The 26071-nt window shown below is 47.9% G+C and overlaps 1 protein-coding gene across 1 annotated transcript in view; it reads right to left on the bottom strand.

Annotated features, from left to right (window-relative positions):
- Window positions 1-26071, bottom strand: part of LOC146055088 (uncharacterized) — a 53045-nt gene that overhangs the window by 8749 nt on the left and 18225 nt on the right. Inside the window, exons 4-5 of the mRNA XM_083168193.1 lie at window positions 25432-25529; window positions 25182-25338 (exon numbers count right to left, since the gene is read on the bottom strand). Coding sequence (XP_083024319.1) covers window positions 25182-25338; window positions 25432-25529 — 255 coding nt within the window. The remainder of the gene's footprint in view (window positions 1-25181; window positions 25339-25431; window positions 25530-26071) is intronic.

Raw genomic sequence — 26071 nt, 5'->3', positions numbered from 1 at the left:
TGCCCTTCTCCCCTATCCGATCCGGCCATTTCCCACTCACTTCTCAAATTACAATCTCCAAATGACCTCCTCTCTACGTATTTTATCCATTAATGCTAGGGGTTTAAATGTCCCAGAAAAAAGGACGCAGGCTCTCCATTCCTTCCATAAAGAAAGGGCAGATGTAGTATTAGTCCAGGAAACCCACTTCCGCCAAGCAGACCCAACCCCTCGATTAAGCAATCACTACTTCCCTACCACATATTACTGCAACTATCAGCACTCAAAATCCAAAGGGGTGGCCATTCTGTTTGCCTGAGGATGGACGCCAGGTTGGTTATCTGATGGATTTATCTTTTGGCTGTACTCTATCCTGATGATGGTCCTTACAGGACCGAAACGTCACGGAATACATACAGAATTAATCATGTGGTATCCTGCAAGTCCCAATACATTATATACATAATTATATGCCCTTGTGGCAAATATTATGTGGGGCAAACAATTAGGACATTTAGGGAGCGCACGGCGCTACACCGCTCAGCCATAAAAGCCTGTATCAGCGGTGAAAAAATAGAGCAACCAGTGGCCAAGCATTTTAAACAGTGTGGCCATAAATTGGAAAGCTTGAAAAGCACGATCATAGACCATATCCCTCCACTCCCTCGGGGAGGTGACCGACAGAAACTGTTGACACAGCGTGAGTCGGCATGGATATTCCAACTCAACGCACTAGCACCAACAGGATTAAATGAAAAAATTGCCTGGAACTCATTTATTTAAACATGTCCAAATCCGTCAACCCAGTTAAAATCACTGCCCAAAACCACCTTAGTTCAAACAGCATCCCAGTCACATAGCAGCTAGATAATGACATTCTGCTAGATAACGAGACCACACATAAATAATAACAAGTATTGTTGTACATTATCTTTGATGTTTGTTGTCATTGAAATTGTGTTGTGAGGTGAACGGAAAAGTGCAGAGGACGCTAGATGCCTGCCCCCACTAACAGAGCGAGGACTACAGACCCGCTCATATACTATCTCCAAGTTGATTCATGTGGTTTCCGCATATACCTTAATTGTAGCCAATGTATTTTATTTGCTGCAACTCACTTGCTTTTATTCGTTTTTTTGATCTGCACATTTTGCACTTATTTTCCAGCAGTTCGGCTGGTCCTAAGAGAAAGCCTTCCCCAGACGCCGGTGTACTCAGACACTCAGCGTCCAAGGGTGCCTTGGCAACGGCCACGTCATGGAGGCGGAGCCGCACACCCGGAAGCTGACAGTCCAGTCCTGACAACGGGGAGCGCGATCTCCTAAACACATGCAGCATACTTAAGGAAAGAGAGCCCACGGGCTCGGTATTCTTTCTATACCACATGCACTTTGCACCTTTCCAGCGCACGTCTTGAAGACGAGACTCAAGCAGTCTCGAAACGTTACGGATAACGCTATGCATTGATCTGTAATCCAGATAAAAGTCTTTTTTTGCACAAGTCGACTGAGTGCCGCCTCATTTCCTGGGTTAAACCTATCCAAGGCTCCCCTGGATCATATATATATTGTTACATACAGGAAGGCACCAGCTCGCAGTTGCCTCTTTATACAGAGTGCCGAACAATCAGCAATCTATATATATATATACTAGGTGATTCATCGCGCCCTACGGGCGCTCTTCACACCGTCGTAAGGGGCTGCGCCCCCTTAATTTGTGAACGTTTGTATATGAGAAATATGGTTAGAATTGTATGAAAGATGCCCTGTATTGCAACTTAGGTGTCCGCGAATCGCGGGAGGGGGGGTCGCGGAGGGTGCCGCGAATTGCAGGAGGGGGGGTCGCGGGGGTGCCGCGAATTGCAGGAGGGGGGGTTGTGGGGGGGTGGATGCTGCGAATCGTGGGAGGGGAGGGATTGCAGAGAATCGCGGGAGGGGGGTCGCGGGGTGGGTTGCCGCAAATCGCGGGAGGGGGGTTACGGGGGCGGGGGTTGCGGCGAATCATGGTAGGGGGGGTCGCGGGGGGTGTGCCGTGAATCACGGGAGGGGGGGTCACGGGGTGGGGTGCCGAGAATCGCGGGGGGGTGTGTGTGTGCCGTGAATCGCGGGAGTGGGGGTTGCGGGGGGGGGGGGTGTGACGCGAATCGCCACAAGAAAAAATCAACACAGAAAGGTCAACACATGTAAATGTTGACATAAGTGTGGCCCTTCATTGGTGTCCATGTCGACACATGAGAATGAATATGAAAACATTCAAAAAATGAAAAAAAAAACTTCAAAAACTCATGTCAACCTTTTTCATTGTCGACCATAGCCATGTCAGTGTTTTCCATGTGCAATTTAATTCTGGAGCTGCCGCGAATCGCGGGGGGGTGCCGCGAATTGCGGGAGGGGGGGGGGGTCGCGGGGGTGGGTGCCGCAAATCGCGGGAGGGGGGGTTACGGGGCGGGGGTTGCGGCGAATCATGGGAGGGGGGGTCGCGGGGGTGTGCCGTGAATCACGGGAGGGGGGGGTCACGGGGTGGGGTGCCGAGAATCGCGGGGGAGGTGTGTGTGTGTGTGTGCCGTGAATCGCGGGAGTGGGGGTTGTGGGGGTGGGGGGGGTGTGACGCAAATCGCCACAAGAAAAAAATCAACACAGAAAGGTCAACACATGTAAATGTTGACATAAGTGTGGCACTTCATTGGTGTCCATGTCGACACATGAGAATGAATATGAAAATATTCAAAAAATGAAAAAAAAAACTTCAAAAACTCATGTCAACCTTTTTCATTGTCGACCATAGCCATGTCAGTGTTTTCCATGTGCAATTTAATTCTGGAGCTGCCGCGAATCACGGGGGGTGCCGCGAATTGCGGGAGGGGGTGGGTCGCGGGGTTGGGTGCCGCGAATCGCGGGAGGGCGGGGTTCACAGGGGTTCCGGTGGGGGGTTGCCGCGAATTGCGGGAGGTGGGGGGTCACGGGGGGTGTCGCGAATCGCGGGAGGGGGGGTTGAGGGGGGGTGTGTGACGCGAATCGCCACAAGAAAAAATCAACACAGAAAGGTCAACACATGTAAATGTTGACATAAGTGTGCCACTTCATTGGTGTCCATGTTGACACATGACAATGAATTTGAAAACATTCAAAAAATGAAATAAATCTTCAAAAACTCATGTCAACCTTTTTCATTGTCGACCATAGCCGTGCCAGTGTTTTGCATGTGCCATTTAATCCTGGGGCTGCTGCGAATCGCGGGGGGTGCCGCGATTTGCGGGGGGGGGGGTGTGCGGGGGGTGGGTGCCGAGAATCGCGGGAGAGCGGGGTTCATGGGGGTTCCGGTGGGGGGTTGCCGCGAATTGCGGGAGGGGGGGGGTCGCGGGGGGGTGCCGCGAATCGCCGGAGGGGGGGTTGCGGGGGGTGTGACGCGAATCGCAACAAGAAAAAAATCAACACAGAAAGGTCAACACATGTAAATGTTGACATAAGTGTGGCACTTCATTGGTGTCCATGTCGACACATGAGAATGAATATGAAAATATTCAAAAAATGACAAAAAAACTTCAAAAACTCATGTCAACCTTTTTCATTGTCGACCATAGCCATGTCAGTGTTTTCCATGTGCAATTTAATTCTGGAGCTGCCGCGAATCACGGGGGGGTGCCGCGAATTGCGGGAGGGGGGGTCGCGGGGGTGGGTGCCGCGAATCGCGGGAGGGCGGGGTTCACAGGGGTTCCGGTGGGGGGTTGCCGCGAATTGCGGGAGGTGGGGGGTCACGGGGGGTACCGTGAATCACGGGAGGGGGGGTCACGGGGTGGGGTGCCGAGAATCGCGGGGGAGGTGTGTGTGTGCCGTGAATCGCGGGAGTGGGGGTTGTGGGGGGTGGGGGGGGGTGACGCGAATCGCCACAAGAAAAAATCAACACAGAAAGGTCAACACATGTAAATGTTGACATAAGTGTGCCACTTCATTGGTGTCCATGTCGACACATGACAATGAATATGAAAAAATTAAAAATGAATCTTCAAAAACTCATGTCAACCTTTTTCATTGTCGACCATAGCCATGTCAGTGTTTTGCATGTGCCATTTAATCCTGGGGCTGCTGCGAATTGCGGGGGGGGGGGGGGGGGTGCCGCGAATCGCGGGAGGGGGGTCGCAGGGGGGGTGCCGCCAATCGTGCAAGGGGGGGTCGCGGGGGGTTTCTTTTTGCCGCGAATCGTGGGAGGGAGGTCGCGGGGGGTGTTTTTTCCGCGAATCGGGGGGGGTCACAGGGGAGGGTTTGCCGCGATTTGCGGGAGGGGGGGGGGTCGCGGGGTGGTGGTTATGCCGCGAATTGCGGGAGGGGCCGTGGGGGGGTTCTTTTTGCAGCGAATCGCGGGAGGGGGGGTCGCGGGGGTGTTTTTGCTGCGAATCGCGGTGGGGGGGGTCGCGGGGGAGCGGGTGTTTTTGCCGCGAATCGCGGGCGCGCGCGGGGGGGGGGAGGTTTTGCCGCAAATCGCGGGAGGGGGGCGCTCACCTGGTGGCTGTGGAGTAGCAGTGCTGGGCAACATGGGAAGGCAGTGGGTGTCTGGCACTGTCTGTGGGCTCACTGGGCTGGTTCTCTGTCACATACCTCCCAACATGACCCTCTCCAGGAGGGACACAATGCTCTGTTTCTAGACTTCCCCTTAATGTATGATTGCCATCACCTGTTTTAAACAGGTTAATTTCTCAGAAAGGTGTTCAGCACAGATGAAGGCAATCACACATTAAGAGGAAAGTCCAGGAACAGAGCGTTATAGACACAGACACCCACTTTGAGTGACAGATGTAGCCAAATATATAGGAGATATATATATATATATATATACATACATATATACAGAGCAGAAACAGAATGCGCTAAGAGTGAAAGTACACAATTTTTCCTCAATTTATAAAATATTTAATAAAAGCCAACAACACGGCTCATAAAAGATACAAAATGTACACGGTCATTTAGTGGAATCAATTGACAAAGTGTATGATGATTCAATACAAAAGCAGGCCCAACGCGTTCATCAGGGGCATTTGACGACTTGATTTACACAGAAGCAGTTGCACTTCTTGTAGTGTCTCAAATTGATTGTAAACTGAGAGTTATTGTGGACATAAATATTACACCCAATCACAGAGCTCTTGTTAGAACTGGCCCAATGGTATAACTTTTAAATACCCTGGTTCTCCAACTCAGTAACAGAAGTCAGCATCACAATTCAATAGCGAATCCAATAGTGCTGGGTGACCGGAAATGTGCTATAGTGTATCCAAACAGCTGAATCTATATATATATATATATATATATATATATATATATATATATATATATATATATATATATATATATATATATATATACACACGCACACACACACTCTAAAAATACAGAGGTTTTTTGTCCACCATAGAAATTTAAAAAAAGCTGTATAAACTAATAAGGATCATTTGCATACAATATGATATCGTTGGAAACACAATAGATTGCAATACCGCCGCCCTCCCCAGCAACGAGCGAGGAAGGGATCTCCATGCTTCAAGCTGTCTCACAACACTAGCAATTATATGATCAAAGTTACATCTATACAATTGAAAGACATTTGCTGGGAATATTAATCCCAAGTACTTAATGGAATGGGTGTTAATTTTAAATTGTGAAAGAAGGGGGACAACGAGTTCGGGTGAGGGTGCCGGAGGTACTATAAGAGTTACACCCTGTATCTATGAAACTGGTACCAAAAAACACTAACCAACGCGTTTCTCCGCCTATAAAATCTCAGCTGCTTCCCCGGGGCTAGGTCTTACACGTACCTCCGCCTATAAAATCTCAGCGGCTTCCTCATGGATAGGGCTTACGCGTTTCTCCGCCTATAAAATCTCAGCTGCTTCCCCGGGGCTAGGTCTTACACGTACCTCCGCCTATAAAATCTCAGCGGCTTCCTCATGGATAGGGCTTACGCGTTTCTCCGCCTATAAAATCTCAGCGGCTTCCCCGGGGCTAGGTCTTACACGTACCTCCGCCTATAAAATCTCAGCGGCTTCCTCAGGGATAGGGCTTACGCATTTCTCCGCCTATAAAATCTCAGCGGCTTCCCCGGGGCTAGGTCTTACACGTACCTCCGCCTATAAAATCTCAGCGGCTTCCTCAGGGATAGGGCTTACGCATTTCTCCTCCTATAAAATCTCAGCGGCTTCCTCAGGGAAAGGGCTTACGCATTTCTCCTCCTATAAAATCTCAGCGGCTTCCTCAGGGATAGGGCTTACGCATTTCTCCGCCTATAAAATCTCAGCGGCTTCCCCGGAGCTAGGTCTTACACGTACCTCCGCCTATAAAATCTCAGCGGCTTCCTCAGGGATAGGGCTTACGCATTTCTCCTCCTATAAAATCTCAGCGGCTTCCTCAGGGATAGGGCTTACGCATTTCTCCGCCTATAAAATCTCAGCGGCTTCCCCGGGGCTAGGTCTTACACGTACCTCTGCCTATAAAATCTCAGCGGCTTCCTCATGGATAGGGCTTACGCGTTTCTCCGCCTATAAAATCTCAGCTTCTTCCTCAGGGATAGGAAGCGGATAGACGGATTTTTATAGACGGATAAATGCGTTGGGTCGGTGTTTTTCGGTACCAGTTTCATAGATACACAGGAGATTACCCTTCCGGTGGGCGGACCCTGAGATGAGCAGTCTGGAGTGTTAACCAGAGTAAAGCTGTGAACCAGGAATCTGGAGCCCAGGAATATCTCCAACTAACAAGTGGCCACCTGTACCTATTCTACAGAAAGTGTCTAAGGCTGCTGGGATTACACCTTTTTCATACAAAAAATGTTAACTATAAGCCTGATATTTATCTGTTGGCATCAAACTGAAGCCACGATAGCCCAAGTGGAAGATTTATCTGATATTTATTTTTACTGTATGAAATTGTCTTTTCATCAGGTTTGTATTATTTTATTCTTAATATGCCTCTATATCATGTCTGATTTAATTATTAAATTCTCTTTACTGTTCTAGCGTGGGTCCCTTAAGTGACTCCGGAACCAGCACCAATCTCAAATTATTCCTTCTTGACCGATTTTCAAGGTCATCGACCTTGTTTGTCAGTGTGTAGACAGATTTCTGAAGGTCATCATTATGGGCCTTGAGATCCTGCACCTCATGAAAAACTGTCCCCAACTGTGATTCATTCTAGGAGACCCTCTGGGAAAGCTGTGACATATGTCCCTTTAATTCAGCAAAGCTGTGTTTGAAAGATTCAGCCTGTTCCCTGAACATGGGGGCCATAGTGGCTTTAAAAGCCTGCACCATGTCCTGGTATGCCACAGTGTCCATGTCCCCTCCATCATTCCCCCGTATAAGGCTATCTGGGCGCAGGAGAAGATGGGGCTGCCAGTGGTGTATGCAGAACGTCTGTCTGTTGTTGTTGCTGCTGCCTTGGTGATCTGGATGCCTATGCTGAGGTCCCGAGCACGCCAGGGGAAGAGGGTGCAGTCGCCATCTTGGTGTGATGTGTCCGCGGCGGAGCTGTGGAATGGCGGTTCTGGCGCTTTAGCATGGGAGATTAATATCTCTCCATGCACAGCACCTGGCTCTTGTGTCCCTGCTTCCCGGCTGTGTGGTTAAGGAACCGTGTAGCGGTGGTCTAGGGGTACCGCCCAACTCCCTGCTCACGGAGCTCCGTGTACACGCGGCTTCTTCACATGGAGCTGGAACCGGAAGTCCGGGGGGAGCAGCTTTTCAGGATACGGTTGATTAAAGGATAGAAGGGAGTCTTAAAGCCACCTTTGAAGGGGTGGGGTTTGTGTTCTGCCCAGTGATTGCTTCAACCTGGGTCTCTACAGATACATTATGTGCTGAACTTCAGCAAGATTCTGAGCTCTTAGCTTTGGCTGAGAAAGTATGCAGATGAAAATGTGTGTGAGGTGTCAGAGTCGTCTCTTCCCATAAATGCATTGGGAGCTCAGGGCGATACTGAGGGCACTCTAATAAGCAGAGGACATGTTGAAGAGTTCACCGGTAAGAATCCAGTCGGACAATGCCACGGCTGAGGCATATGATCCATCAGGGCGGCACTTGCAGCCGGATGGCTATGCGGGAGGTGTCGCAGATACTAAAGTGGGTGAAACTTCATGATCCGGCTCGGTCTGCTTTATTCATTCCGGGGATCCGGAATGTGGAAGCGGATGTTCTCAGCAGAACTGACTTGCAGGAAGGGGAGCAGTCTTTACACCCAAAGGTGTTTCAGGAGTTGACAGAATGCTGGGGGCTTCCCCAAGTGGATTTAATAGCATCTCAACATAATTGTCAGGTTCCACGGTTTTGCTCCAGAAGCAGGGATCCGATGGCTTGGGCAGTGAATGCCATGACTGTACCTTGGAGTTTCCAACTAGCTTATATCTTTACTCCATTTCCCATGTTGCCTCGAGTGCTGAAGAAAATAAAACAGAAGATCCAGTTCATTCTGATAGCACCGGATTGAGCCAGGAGGGCTTGGTACTCGGACATACTTCGGTTATCGATAGTGCCACCATGGCGGCTCCCATTGGGTATGAATCTGCTAAGACAATGTCCATTCTTTCATTAGGCCCTTGTTCGGGTGAATTTGATGGCCTGGATTTGGAAACCGCCTTGTTGAAAAAGAAGGGGTCTGCTGACATCAAGTTTCTGATGTGGAAGCTAACTTTATTACTAGCAATTGCATCAGAGCTTCAGAATTGGGAGCCTTATCTTGTTAGCCTATTTTTCTGGTATTTCATGAAGATAGGGCCATCTTGCGGACGGTTGCTAAGTTTTTAACCAAAGGTGGTCTCGGATTTTCATTTGAACCAGGAGATTGTTCTCCCGGGATGCAGTTGAAATCCCGGCGGTCAAAATCCCGGCACTTTGTCCCTCTATAGGTGTCCACGACACCCATAGAGGGAGAATTAGTGTGCCGAGCATAGTGTGGCACCGAGCCTGCTGCGTGACAAGCTCAGTGAGCCCGCAAGCGGGGGCGATCCACGTCTCCCCCTTGTCGGGATTTCGACCGCCGGAATTTCATACTGATCCTGTTCTCCCAGTGATTAGTCCTCCTGAGGAGGCTATAATAAAGACAGGTTGTCAAGGTTAGATGTGGTTCACACCTTGCGCGTGTATTTGTACAGAGTTAAACCTTTTTGTAAGACAGATACACTGCTGGTGCTTTCCGATGTACATAAGAAAGGGTGGCCAGCCTCCAAACAAAGCATTGCTAGGTGGTTTAGGTCAATGATTGCCTTTGCATACACAAAGGTCGGTAGACTGGTTCCAGCTAGAGTTAATGCCCATACCACGAGATCGGTTGCTTCTTCTTAGGCTGTGCGTCACGGGGCTTTAGCAGAGCAGTTATGCAGGGCTGCCACCTGTTCCTCTGTCTACACATTTACCAGATTTTACAGTTTCCATGAGTTCGCATTGAAGGACGTTTCATTTGGGCGAACAGTCTTGCGTGCTGTGGACCCGGGCGTACCCTCCCAAAGGACTGGCTATTGAACGTCCTATGTTTAGCTGTGTCACCAGGATGGACGATAGAGAAAAAGGAAGGAAAAGGAAATTAGGGTACGGATCCGTTTTCAGTCCTGGGGACACAGAGATACCTCTCTTTGATTGTGCATATTAATATATTCAGGCAGTGTGCTGTGTAATGTATCCTAGTGGGCTCTTGAAGATGTACTGAGGTCTTCTGGGATGCCTTGGACACAACTACATCCCATGGTTACCAGGGATATCATATCTGTACGATGACCGCCTAGCAGCACAGAATCAGCGGCACCATATAAATACTGTAAACAGGGATATTATATCTGTACGACAACTGCCCAGCAGCACAGGATCTGTGGCACCCTATACATACTGTAACCAGGGATATTATATCTGTATGATGACCGCCCGGCAGCACAGAATCTGTGGCTCCCTATACATACTGTAACCAGGGATATTATATCTGTATGATGACTGCCCAGCCGCAAAGGATCTGTGGCCCCCTATACATACTGTAACCTGGGATATTATATCTGTATGATGACCGCCCAGCAGCACAGAATCTGTGGCACCCTATACATACCGTAACCAGGGATATTATATCTGTATGATGACCGCCCAGCAGCACAGGATCTGTGGCCCCCTATACATACTGTAACCAGGGATATTATATCTGTAGGATGACCGCCCAGCAGCACAGAATCTGTGGCACCCTATACATACTGTAACCAGGGATATTATATCTGTATGATGACCGCCCAGCGGCACAGAATCTGTGGCACCCTATACATACTGTAACCAGGGATATTATATCTGTATGATGACCTCCCAGCAGCACAGAATCTGTGGCCCCCTATACATACTGTAAACGGGGATATTATATCTGTATGATGACCGCCCAGCAGCACAGAATCTGTGGCACCCTATACATACTGTAACCAGGGATATTATATCTGTATGATGACCGCCCAGCAGCACAGAATCTGTGGCACCCTATACATACTGTAACCAGGGATATTATATCTGTATGATGACCGCCCAGCAGCACAGAATCTGTGGCACCCTATATATACTGTAACCAGGGATATTATATCTGTATGATGACCGCCCAGCAGCACATAATCTGTGGCACCCTATACATACTGTAACCAGGGATATTATATCTGTATGATGACCGCCCGGCAGCACGGAATCTGTGGCACCCTATACATACTGTAACCAGGGATATTATATCTGTATGATGACTGCCCAGCAGCACAGAATCTGTGGCACCCTATACATACTGTAACCAGGGATATTATATCTGTATGATGACCGCCCAGCAGCACAGAATCTGTGGCACCCTATACATACTGTAACCAGGGATATTATATCTGTATGATGACCGCCCAGCAGCACAGAATCTGTGGCACCCTATATATACTGTAACCAGGGATATTATATCTGTATGATGACCTCCCAGCAGCACAGAATCTGTTGCCCCCTATACATACTGTAACCGGGGATATTATATCTGTATGATGACCGCCCAGCAGCACAGAATCTGTGGCACCCTATACATACTGTAACCAGGGATATTATATCTGTATGATGACCGCCCAGCGGCACAGAATCTGTGGCACCCTATACATACTGTAACCAGGGATATTATATCTGTATGATGACCGCCCGGCAGCACGGAATCTGTGGCACCCTATACATACTGTAACCAGGGATATTATATCTGTATGATGACCGCCCGGCAGCAAAGAATCTGTGGCACCCTATACATACTGTAACCAGGGATATTATATCTGTATGATGACCGCCCAGCAGCACAGAATCTGTGGCCCCCTATACATAGTGTAACCAGGGATATTATAAATGTATGATGACCGCCCAGCAGCACAGAATCTGTGGCACCCTATACATACTGTAACCAGGGATATTATATCTGTATGATGTCTGCCCGGCAGCACAGAATCTGTGGCACCCTTTACATACTGTAACAAGGGATATTATATCTGTATGATGACCGCACAGAAGCAGAATCTGTGGCACCCTATACATACTGTAAACAGGGATATTATATCTGTACGATAACTGCCCAGCAGCACAGGATCTGTGGCACCCTATACATACTGTAACCAGGGATATTATATCTGTATGATGACCGCCCGGCAGCACAGAACCTGTGGCTCCCTATACATACTGTAACCAGGGATATTATATCTGTATGATGACTGCCCAGCCGCAAAGAATCTGTGGCACCCTATACATACTGTAACCAGGGATATTATATCTGTATGATGACCGGCCAGCAGCACAGAATCTGTGGCACCCTATACATACTGTAACCGGGGATATTATATCTGTATGATGACCGCCCAGCAGCACAGAATCTGTGGCACCCTATACATAATGTAACCAGGGATATTATATCTGTATGATGACCACCCAGCAGCACGGAATCTGTGGCCCCCTATACCTAATGTAACCAGGGATATTATATCTGTATGATCAGCGCCCAGCAGCACAGAATCTGTGGCAACCTATACATACGGTAACCAGGGATATTATATCTGTATGATGACCGCCCGGCAGCGCGGAATCTGTGCCACCCTATTCATACTGTAACCGGGGATATTATATCTGTATGATGACCGCCCAGCAGCATAGACTCTGCGGCCCCCTATACATACTGTAACCAGGGATATTATATCTGTATGGTGACCGCCCAGCAGCACAGGATCTGTGGCACCCTATACATACTGTAACCAGGGATATTATATCTGTATGATGACCGCCCAGCAGCACAGAATCTGTGGTACCCTATACATACTGTAACCAGGGATATTATATCTGTATGATGACCGCCCAGCAGCACAGAATCTGTGGCATCCTATACATACTGTAACCAGGGATATTATATCTGTATGATGACCTCCCAGCAGCACAGAATCTGTGGCACCCTATACATACTGTAGCCGGGGATATTATATCTGTATGATGACCGCCCAGCAGCACAGAATCTGTGGCACCCTATACATACTGTAACCAGGGATATTATATCTGTATGATGACCGCCCAGCAGCACAGAATCTGCGGCACCCTATACATACTGTAACCAGGGATATTATATCTGTATGATGACCGCCCGGCAGCACAGAATCTGTAGCCCCCTATACATACTGTAACCAGGGATATTATATCTGTATGATGACCGCCCAGTAGCACAGACTCTTTGGCCCCCTAAACATACTGTAACCGGGGATATTATATCTGTATGATGACCGCCCAGCAGCACAGAATCTGTGGGACCCTATACATACTGTAACCGGGGATATTATATCTGTATGGTGACCGCCCAGCAGCACAGGATCTGTGGCACCCTATACATACTGTAACCAGGGATATTATATCTGTATGGTGACCGCCCAGCAGCACAGGATCTGTGGCACCCTATACATACTGTAACCAGGGATATTATATCTGTATGATGCACGCCCAGCAGCACAGAATCTGTGGCACCCTATACATACTGTAACCAGGGATATTATATCTGTATGATGACCGCCCGGCAGCACAGGATCTGTGGCACCCTATACATACTGTAACCAGGGATATTATATCTGTATGATGACCGCACAGCAGCACAGAATCTGTGGCTCCTTATACATACTGTAACCAGGGATATTATATCTGTTTGATGACTGCCCGGCAGCACAGAATCTGTGGTATCATATACATACTGTAACCAGGGATATATATATCTGTATGATGACCGCCCAGCAGCACAGGATCTGTGGCACCCCATACATACTGTAACCAGGGATATTATATCTGTATGATGACCGCACAGCAGCACAGAATCTGTGGCCCCCTATACATACTGTAACCGGGGATATTATATCTGTATGATGACCGCCCAGCAGCACAGAATCTGTGGGACCCTATACATACTGTAACTGGGGATGTTATATCTGTATGGTGACCGCCCAGCAGCACAGGATCTGTGGCACCCTATACATACTGTAACCAGGGATATTATATCTGTATGGTGACCGCCCAGCAGCACAGGATCTGTGGCACCCTATACATACTGTAACCAGGGATATTATATCTGTATGATGACCGCCCAGCAGCACAGAATCTGTGGCACCCTATACATACTGTAACCAGGGATATTATATCTGTATGATGACCGCCCGTCAGCACAGGATCTGTGGCACCCTATACATACTGTAACCAGGGATATTATATCTGTATGATGACCGCACAGCAGCACAGAATCTGTGGCTCCATATACATACTGTAACAAGGGATATTATATCTGTTTGATGACTGCCCGGCAGCACAGAATCTGTGGTACCATATACATACTGTAACCAGGGATATATATATCTGTATGATGACCGCCCAGCAGCACAGGATCTGTGGCACCCTATACATACTGTAACCAGGGATATTATATCTGTATGATGACCGCACAGCAGCACAGAATCTGTGGCCCCCTATACATACTGTAACCGGGGATATTATATCTGTATGATGACCGCCCAGCAGCACAGTATCTGTGGCACCCTATACATACTGTAACCAGGGATATTATATCTGTATGATGACCGCCCAGCAGCACAGAATCTGCGGCACCCTATACATACTGTAACCAGGGATATTATATCTGTATGATGACCGCCCGGCAGCACAGAATCTGTGGCCCCCTATACATACTGTAACCAGGGATATTATATCTGTATGATGACCGCCCAGTAGCACAGACTCTGTGGCCCCCTAAACATACTGTAACCGGGGATATTATATCTGTATGATGACCGCCCAGCAGCACAGAATCGGTGGGACCCTATACATACTGTAACCGGGGATATTATATCTGTATGGTGACCGCCCAGCAGCACAGGATCTGTGGCACCCTATACATACTGTAACCAGGGATATTATATCTGTATGGTGACCGCCCAGCAGCACAGGATCTGTGGCACCCTATACATACTGTAACCAGGGATATTATATCTGTATGAAGACCGCCCAGCAGCACAGAATCTGTGGCACCCTATACATACTGTAACCAGGGATATTATATCTGTATGATGACCGCCTGGCAGCACAGGATCTGTGGCACCCTATACATACTGTAACCAGGGATATTATATCTGTATGATGACCGCACAGCAGCACAGAATCTGTGGCTCCTTATACATACTGTAACAAGGGATATTATATCTGTTTGATGACTGCCCGGCAGCACAGAATCTGTGGTACCATATACATACTGTAACCAGGGATATATATATCTGTATGATGACCGCCCAGCAGCACAGGATCTGTGGCACCCTATACATACTGTAACCAGGGATATTATATCTGTATGATGACCGCACAGCAGCACAGAATCTGTGGCATCCTATACATACTGTAACCAGGGATATTATATCTGTATGATGACAGCCCAGCAGCACAGAATCTGCGGCACCCTATACATACTGTAACCAGGGATATTATATCTGTATGATGACCGCCCGGCAGCACAGAATCTGTAGCCCCCTATACATACTGTAACCAGGGATATTATATCTGTATGATGACCGCCCAGTAGCACAGACTCTGTGGCCCCCTAAACATACTGTAACCGGGGATATTATATCTGTATGATGACCGCCCAGCAGCACAGAATCTGTGGGACCCTATACATACTGTAACCGGGGATATTATATCTGTATGGTGACCGCCCAGCAGCACAGGATCTGTTGCACCCTATACATACTGTAACCAGGGATATTATATCTGTATGGTGACCGCCCAGCAGCACAGGATCTGTGGCACCCTATACATACTGTAACCAGGGATATTATATCTGTATGATGAACGCCCAGCAGCACAGGATCTGTGGCACCCTATACATACTGTAACCAGGGATATTATATCTGTATGATGACCGCACAGCAGCACAGAATCTGTGGCCCCCTATACATACTGTAACCGGGGATATTATATCTGTATGATGACCGCCCAGCAGCACAGAATCTGTGGCACCCTATACATACTGTAACCAGGGATATTATATCTGTATGGTGACCGCCCAGCAGCACAGGATCTGTGGCACCCTATACATACTGTAACCAGGGATATTATATCTGTATGATGACCGCCCGGCAGCACAGGATCTGTGGCACCCTATACATACTGTAACCAGGGATATTATATCTGTATGATGACCGCACAGCAGCACAGAATCTGTGGCCCCCTATACATACTGTAACCGGGGATATTATATCTGTATGATGACCGCCCAGCAGCACAGAATCTGTGGCACCCTATACATACTGTAACCAGGGATATTATATCTGTATGATGACCGCCCAGCAGCACAGAATCTGTGGCCCCCTATACATACTGTAACCAGGGATATTATATCTGTATGATGACCGCCCGGCAGCACAGGATCTGTGGCACCCTATACATACTGTAACCAGGGATATTATATCTGTATGATGACCGCACAGCAGCACAGAATCTGTGGCCCCCTATACATACTGTAACCGGGGATATTATATCTGTATGATGACCGCCCAGCAGCACAGAATCTGTGGCACCCTATACATACTGTAACCAGGGATATTATATCTGTATGATGACCGCCCAGCAGCACAGAATCTGTGGCCCCCTATACATATTGTAACCAGGGATATTATATCTGTATGATGACCGCCCAGCAGCACAGAATCTGTGTCATCCTATACATACTGTAACCAGGGATATTATATCTGTATGATGACCGCCCAGCAGCACAGAATCTGTGGCCCCCTATACATACTGTAACCAGGGATATTTTATCTGTATGATGACCACCCAGCAGCACAGAATCTGTGGCACCCTATATATACTGTAACCAGGGATATTATATCTGTATGATGACCACCCGGCAGCACAGGATCTGTGGCACCCTATATATACTGTAACCAGGGATATATCTGTATGATGACCTCCCAGCAGCACAGAATCTGTGGCACCCTATACATACTGTAACCAGGGATATTATATCTGTATGATGACCGCCCAGCAGCACAGAATCTGTGGCCCCCTATACATATTGTAACCAGGGATATTATATCTGTATGATGACCGCCCAGCAGCACAGAATCTGTGTCATCCTATACATACTGTAACCAGGGATATTATATCTGTATGATGACCGCCCAGCAGCACAGAATCTGTGGCCCCCTATACATACTGTAACCAGGGATATTATATCTGTATGATGACCACCCAGCAGCACAGAATCTGTGGCACCCTATATATACTGTAACCAGGGATATTATATCTGTATGATGACCACCCGGCAGCACAGGATCTGTGGCACCCTATATATACTGTAACCAGGGATATATCTGTATGATGACCTCCCAGCAGCACAGAATCTGTAGCACTCTATACATACTGTAACCAGGGATATTATATCTGTATGATGATCTCCCAGCAGCACAGAATCTGTGGCCCCTATACATACTGTAACCAGGGATATTATATCTGTATGACCGCCCAGCAGCACAGAATCTGTGGCAACCTATACATACTGTAACCGGGGATATTATATCTGTATGATGACCTCCCAGTAGCACAGAATCTGTGGCATCCTATACATACTGTAACCAGGGATATTATATCTGTATGATGACCGCCCAGCAGCACAGAATCTGTGGCACCCTATACATACTGTAACCAGGTATATTATATCTGTATGATGACCGCCCAGCAGCACAGAATCTGTGTCCCCCTATACATACTGTAACCAGGGATATTATATCTGTATGATGACCGCCCAGCAGCACAGAATCTGTGGCACCCTATACATACTGTAACCAGGGATATTATATCTGTATGATGACCGCCCAGCAGCACAGAATCTGTGGCACCCTATATATACTGTAACCAGGGATATTATATATGTATGATGACCGCCCAGCAGCACATAATCTGTGGCACCCTATACATACTGTAACCAGGGATATTATATCTGTGTGATGACCGCCCGGCAGCACGGAATCTGTGGCACCCTATACATACTGTAACCAGGGATATTATATCTGTATGATGACCTTCCAGCAGCACGGAATCTGTGGCACCCTATATATACTGTAACCAGGGATATTATATCTGTATGATGACCGCCCAGCAGCACAGAATCTGTGGCACCCTATACATACTGTAACCAGGGATATTATATCTGTATGATGACCGCCCAGCAGCACAGAATCTGTGGCACCCTATATATACTGTAACCAGGGATATTATATCTGTATGATGACCTCCCAGCAGCACAGAATCTGTGGCCCCCTATACATACTGTAACCGGGGATATTATATCTGTATGATGACTGCTCAGCAGCACAGAATCTGTGGCACCCTATACATACTGTAACCAGGGATATTATATCTGTATGATGACCGCCCAGCAGCACAGAATCTGTGGCACCCTATATATACTGTAACCAGGGATATTATATCTGTATGATGACCTCCCAGCAGCACAGAATCTGTGGCCCCCTATACATACTGTAACCGGGGATATTATATCTGTATGATGATCGCCCAGCAGCACAGAATCTGTGCCACCCTATACATACTGTAACCGGGGATATTATATCTGTATGATGACCGCCCAGCAGCACAGAATCTGTGGCACCCTATACATACTGTGACCAGGGATATTATATCTGTATGATGACCGCCCAGCAGCACGGAATCTGTGGCACCCTATACATACTGTAACCAGGGATATTATATCTGTATGATGACCGCCCAGCAGCACAGAATCTGTGGCTCCCTATACATACTGTAACCAGGGATATTATATCTGTATGATGACCGCCCGGCAGCACAGGATCTGTGGCCCCCTATACATACTGTAACCAGGGATATTATATATGTATGATGACCGCCCAGCAGCACATAATCTGTGGCACCCTATACATACTGTAACCAGGGATATTATATCTGTGTGATGACCGCCCGGCAGCACGGAATCTGTGGCACCCTATACATACTGTAACCAGGGATATTATATCTGTATGATGACCTTCCAGCAGCACCGAATCTGTGGCACCCTATACATACTGTAACCAGGGCTATTATATCTGTATGATGACCGCCCAGCAGCACAGAATCTGTGGCACCCTATACATACTGTAACCAGGGATATTATATCTGTATGATGACCGCCCAGCAGCACAGAATCTGTGGCACCCTATATATACTGTAACCAGGGATATTATATCTGTATGATGACCTCCCAGCAGCACAGAATCTGTGGCCCCCTATACATACTGTAACCGGGGATATTATATCTGTATGATGACTGCCCAGCAGCACAGAATCTGTGGCACCCTATACATACTGTAACCAGGGATATTATATCTGTATGATGACCGCCCAGCAGCACAGAATCTGTGGCACCCTATATATACTGTAACCAGGGATATTATATCTGTATGATGACCTCCCAGCAGCACAGAATCTGTGGCCCCCTAAACATACTGTAACCGGGGATATTATACCTGTATGATGATCGCCCAGCAGCACAGAATCTGTGCCACCCTATACATACTGTAACCGGGGATATTATATCTGTATGATGACCGCCCAGCAGCACAGAATCTGTGGCACTCTATACATACTGTAACCAGGGATATTATATCTGTATGATGACCGCCCAGCAGCACAGAATCTGTGGCACCCTATACATACTGTAACCAGGTATATTATATCTGTATGATGACCGCCCAGCAGCACAGAATCTGTGGCACCCTATACATACTGTAACCAGGGATATTATATCTGTATGATGACCGCCCAGCAGCACAGAATCTGTGGCACCCTATACATACTGTAACCAGGGATATTATATCTGTATGATGACCGCCCAGCAGCACAGAATCTGTGGCACCCTATATATACTGTAACCAGGGATATTATATATGTATGATGACCGCCCAGCAGCACATAATCTGTGGCACCCTATACATACTGTAACCAGGGATATTATATCTGTGTGATGACCGCCCGGCAGCACGGAATCTGTGGCACCCTATACATACTGTAACCAGGGATATTATATCTGTATGATGACCTTCCAGCAGCACGGAATCTGTGGCACCCTATACATACTGTAACCAGGGATATTATATCTGTATGATGACCGCCCAGCAGCACAGAATCTGTGGCACCCTATACATACTGTAACCAGGGATATTATATCTGTATGATGACCGCCCAGCAGCACAGAATCTGTGGCACCCTATATATACTGTAACCAGGGATATTATATCTGTATGATGACCTCCCAGCAGCACAGAATCTGTGGCCCCCTATACATACTGTAACCGGGGATATTATATCTGTATGATGACTGCCCAGTAGCACAGAATCTGTGGCACCCTATACATACTGTAACCAGGGATATTATATCTGTATGATGACCGCCCAGCAGCACCCTATATATACTGTAACCAGGGATATTATATCTGTATGATGACCTCCCAGCAGCACAGAATCTGTGGCCCCCTATACATACTGTAACCGGGGATATTATATCTGTATGATGATCGCCCAGCAGCACAGAATCTGTGCCACCCTATACATACTGTAACCGGGGATATTATATCTGTATGATGACCGCCCAGCAGCACAGAATCTGTGGCACCCTATACATACTGTGACCAGGGATATTATATCTGTATGATGACCGCCCAGCAGCACGGAATCTGTGGCACCCTATACATACTGTAACCAGAGATATTATATCTGTATGATGACCGCCCAGCAGCACAGAATCTGTGGCTCCCTATACATACTGTAACCAGGGATATTATATCTGTATGATGACCGCCCGGCAGCACAGGATCTGTGGCACCCTATACATACTGTAACCAGGGATATTATATCTGTGTGATGACCGCCCAGCAGCACAGAATCTGTGGCTCCCTATACATACTGTAACCAGGGATATTATATCTGTATGATGACCGCCCAGCAGCACATAATCTGTGGCACCCTATACATACTGTAACCAGGGATATTATATCTGTGTGATGACCGCCCGGCAGCACGGAATCTGTGGCACCCTATACATACTGTAACCAGGGATATTATATCTGTATGATGACCTTCCAGCAGCACCGAATCTGTGGCACCCTATACATACTGTAACCAGGGCTATTATATCTGTATGATGACCGCCCAGCAGCACAGAATCTGTGGCACCCTATACATACTGTAACCAGGGATATTATATCTGTATGATGACCGCCCAGCAGCACAGAATCTGTGGCACCCTATATATACTGTAACCAGGGATATTATATCTGTATGATGACCTCCCAGCAGCACAGAATCTGTGGCCCCCTATACATACTGTAACCGGGGATATTATATCTGTATGATGACTGCCCAGCAGCACAGAATCTGTGGCACCCTATACATACTGTAACCAGGGATATTATATCTGTATGATGACCGCCCAGCAGCACAGAATCTGTGGCACCCTATATATACTGTAACCAGGGATATTATATCTGTATGATGACCTCCCAGCAGCACAGAATCTGTGGCCCCCTATACATACTGTAACCGGGGATATTATATCTGTATGATGATCGCCCAGCAGCACAGAATCTGTGCCACCCTATACATACTGTAACCGGGGATATTATATCTGTATGATGACCGCCCAGCAGCACAGAATCTGTGGCACTCTATACATACTGTAACCAGGATTATTTTATCTGTATGATGACCGCCCGGCAGCACGGAATCTGTGGCACCCTATACATAATGTAACTAGGGATATTATATCTGTATGATGACCGCCCGGCAGCAAAGAATCTGTGGCACCCTATACATACTGTAACCAGGGATATTATATCTGTATGATGACCGCCCAGCAGCACAGAATCTGTGGCCCCCTATACATACTATAACCAGGGATATTATAAATGTATGATGACCGCCCAGCAGCACAGAATCTGTGGCACCCTATACATACTGTAACCAGGGATATTATATCTGTATGATGACTGCCCGACAGCACAGAATCTGTGGCACCCTATACATACTGTAACCAGGGATATTATATCTGTATGATGACCGCCCGGCAGCACAGAATCAGTGGCACCCTATACATACTGTAACCAGGGATATTATATCTGTATGATGACCGCACAGAAGCAGAATCTGTGGCACCCTATACATACTGTAACCAGGGATATTATATCTGCATAGTGACCGCCCAGCAGCACAGAATCTGTGGCATCCTATACATACTGTAACCAGGGATATTATATCTGTATGATGACCGCCCAGCAGCACAGAATCTGTGGCACCCTATACATACTGTAACCAGGGATATTATATCTGTATGATGACTGCCCAGCAGCACAGAATCTGCGGCACCCTATGCATACTGTAACCAGGGATATTATATCTGTATGATGACCGCCCAGCAGCACAGAATCTGTGGCACCCTATACATACTGTAACCATGGATATTATATCTGTATGATGACCGCCCAGCAGCACAGCATCTGTGGCACCCTATACATACTGTAACCAGGGATATTGTATCTGTATGATGACCGTCCGGCAGCACAGAATCTGTGGCACCCTATACATACTGTAACCAGGGATATAATATCTGTATGATGACCGCCCGGCAGCACAGAATCTGTGGCCCCCTATACATACTGTAACCAGGGATATTATATCTGTATGATGACCGCACAGAAGCAGAATCTGTGGCACCCTATACATACTGTAACCAGGGATATTATATCTGCATAGTGACCGCCCAGCAGCACAGAATCTGTGGCATCCTATACATACTGTAACCAGGGATATTATATCTGTATGATGACCGCCCAGCAGCATAGAATCTGTGGCACCCTATACATATTGTTACCAGGGATATTATATCTGTATGATGACCGCCCGGCAGCACAGAATCTGTGGCACCCTATACATACTGTAACCAGGGATATTATATCTGTATGATGACCACCCGGCAGCACAGAATCTGTGGCCCCCTATACATACTGTAACCAGGGATATTATATCTGTGTGATGACTGCCCGGCAGCACAGAATCCGTGGCACCTTTTACATACTGTTACCAGGGATATTATATCTGTATGATGACCGCACAGAAGCAGAATCTGTGGCACCCTATACATACTGTAACCAGGGATATTATATCTGCATAGTGACCGCCCAGCAGCACAGAATCTGTGGCATCCTATACATACTGTAACCAGGGATATTATATCTGTATGATGACCGCCCAGCAGCACAGAATCTGTGGCACCCTATACATACTGTAACCAGGGATATTATATCTGTATGATGACTGCCCAGCAGCACAGAATCTGCGGCACCCTATACATACTGTAACCATGGATATTATATCTGTATGATGACCGCCCAGCAGCACAGCATCTGTGGCACCCTATACATACTGTAACCAGGGATATTGTATCTGTATGATGACCGTCCGGCAGCACAGAATCTGTGGCACCCTATACATACTGTAACCAGGGATATTATATCTGTATGATGACCGCCCAGCAGCACAGGATCTGTGGCACCCTATACATACTGTAACCATGGATATTATATCTGTATGATGACCGCCCAGCAGCACAGCATCTGTGGCACCCTATACATACTGTAACCAGGGATATTGTATCTGTATGATGACCGTCCGGCAGCACAGAATCTGTGGCACCCTATACATACTGTAACCAGGGATATAATATCTGTATGATGACTGCCCGGCAGCACAGAATCTGTGGCACCCTATACATACTGTAACAAGGGATATTATATCTGTATGATGACCGCACAGAAGCAGAATCTGTGGCACCCTATACATACTGTAACCAGGGATATTATATCTGCATAGTGACCGCCCAGCAGCACGGAATCTGTGGCACCCTATACATACTGTAATCAGGGATATTATATCTGTATGATGACCGCCCAGCAGCATAGAATCTGTGGCACCCTATACATATTGTTACCAGGGATATTATATCTGTATGATGACCGCCCGGCAGCACAGAATCTGTGGCCCCCTATACATACTGTAACCAGGGATATTATATCTGTGTGATGACTGCCCGGCAGCACAGAATCCGTGGCACCTTTTACATACTGTTACCAGGGATATTATATCTGCATGATGAGGGTGCAGGATAAGAGGCCGCTGTAGTGACAGAGGAGGGTGCGGGATAAGAGGATGCTGTAGTGACAGAGGAAGATGTAGGATAAAAGGCTGCTGTAGTGACAGAGGAGGGTGCAGGATAAGAGGTTGCTGTAGTGACAGAGGAGGGTGCGGGATAAGAGGCCGCTGTAGTGACAGAGGAGGGTGCGGGATAAGAGGCCGCTGTAGTGACAGAGGAGGGTGTGGGATAAGAGGCTGCTGTAGTGACAGAGGAGGGTGTGGAATAAGAGGCTGCTGTAGTGACAGAGGAGGGTGCGGGATAAGAGGCCGCTGTAGTGACAGAGGAAGGTGCAGGATAAGAGGCCGCTGTAGTGACAGAGGAGGGTGTGGAATAAGAGGCTGCTGTAGTGACGGAGGAGGGTGTGGAATAAGAGGCCGCTGTAGTGACAGAGGAGGGTGTGGAATAAGAGGCTGCTGTAGTGACAGAGCAGGGTGTGGGATAAGAGGCTGCTGTAGTGACAGAGCAGGGTGTGGGATAAGAGGCCGCTGTAGTGACAGAGGAGGGTGCGGGATAAGAAGCTGCTGTAGTGACCGAGGAGGGTGCGGGATAAGAGGCTGCTGTAGTGACAGAGGAGGGTGTAGGATAAGAGGCCGCTGTAGTGACAGAGGAGGGTGCAGAATAATAGGCTGCTGTAGTGACAGAGGAGGGTGCAGGATAAGAGGCTGCTGTAGTGACAGAGGAGGGTGCAGGATAAGAGGCCGCTGTAGTGACAGAGGAGGGTGCGGGATATGAGACCGCTGTAGTGACAGAGGAGGGTGCGGGATAAGAGGCCGCTGTAGTGACAGAGGAGGGTGTGGGATAAGAGGCTGCTGTAGTGACAGAGGAGAGTGCGGGATAAGAGGCCGCTGTAGTGACAGAGGAGGGTGCGGGATAAGAGGCCGCTGTAGTGACAGAGGAGGGTGCGGGATAAGAGGCTGCTGTAGTGACAGAGGAGGGTGTAGGATAAGAGGCTGCTGTAGTGACAGAGGAGGGTGTAGGATAAGAGGCTGCTGTAGTGACAGAGGAGGGTGCAGGATAAGAGGCCGCTGTAGTGACAGAGGAGGGTGTGGGATAAGAGGCCGCTGTAGTGACAGAGGAGGGTGCAGGATAAGAGGCCGCTGTAGTGACAGAGGAGGGTGCAGGATAAGAGGTTGCTGTAGTGACAGAGGAGGTTGCGGGATAAGAGGCCGCTGTAGTGACAGAGGAGGGTGCGGGATAAGAGGCCGCTGTAGTGACAGAGGAGGGTGCAGGATAAGAGGCCGCTGTAGTGACAGAGGAGGGTGCGGGATAAGAAGCTGATGTAGTGACCGAGGAGGGTGCGGGATAAGAGGCTGCTGTAGTGACCGAGGAGGGTGCGGGATAAGAGGCCGCTGTAGTGACAGAGGAGGGTGCGGGATAAGAGGCTGCTGTAGTGACAGAACAAGGAGAGTATGTGACTCTTTGTAATACGTTATAATGACTCACCTGTGCTGATATCTGTAGGGATTTTCACCTCGTTACACTGCTGGTCACCTCTCACATCCATCTCTTCTCTCTCTGTATCTTCTACCTTAATATCAGTCACATCCGTCTCTTCTTCTCCTTCTTTATCTTCTACCTTAATATCAGTCAGGCCTCCACCCTAAATAACAACGGTAATATATTAGTATATGAGACACACACAACTTCTCTACAGATCATGTAGTGAGAACTCACTATGGTACATCCCACCTACCTGATCCTCCGGTGGGGTCCTGTGAGTCTCCTCTGTACAGTGCTGAGAATACAGAGGACGGGGGCATCTCTCTGGGGTATCTCTGTTACTGGGCCCATCTGTAGGAGACACAGTGTGACTGAGGACATTGTATATATGTGATTATTCTGGGAATACAGAGGATGGGGACATCTCTCTGGGGTATCTCTGTTACTGGCCCCATCTGTAGGAGACACGCAGTGACTGAGGACATAGTATATATATGTGATTATCCTGGGAATACAGAGGACGGGGACATCTCTCTGGGGTATCGCTGTTACTGGGCCCATCTGTAGGAGACACACAGTGACTGAGGACATGGTATATATGTGATTATCCTGGGAATACAGAGGACATCTCTCTGGGGTATCTCTGTTACTGGGCCCATCTGTAGGAGACACGCAGTGACTGAGGACATGTATATATGTGATTATCCTGGGAATACAGAGGACGGGGACATCTCTCTGGGGTATCTCTGTTACTGGACCCATCTGTAGGAGACATGCAGTGACTGAGGACATGGTATATATGTGATTATCCTGGGAATACAGAGGACGGGGACATCTCTCTGGGGTATCTCTGTTACTGGCCCCATCTGTAGGAGACACGCAGTGACTGAGGG

The sequence above is a fragment of the Crinia signifera genome, unplaced genomic scaffold (genome assembly GCF_055691185.1).
Source record: "Crinia signifera unplaced genomic scaffold, ASM5569118v1 HAP2_SCAFFOLD_320, whole genome shotgun sequence".
NCBI classification, from domain to species: domain Eukaryota; kingdom Metazoa; phylum Chordata; class Amphibia; order Anura; family Myobatrachidae; genus Crinia; species Crinia signifera.
This window is presented reverse-complemented; position numbering and strand designations above follow the sequence as displayed.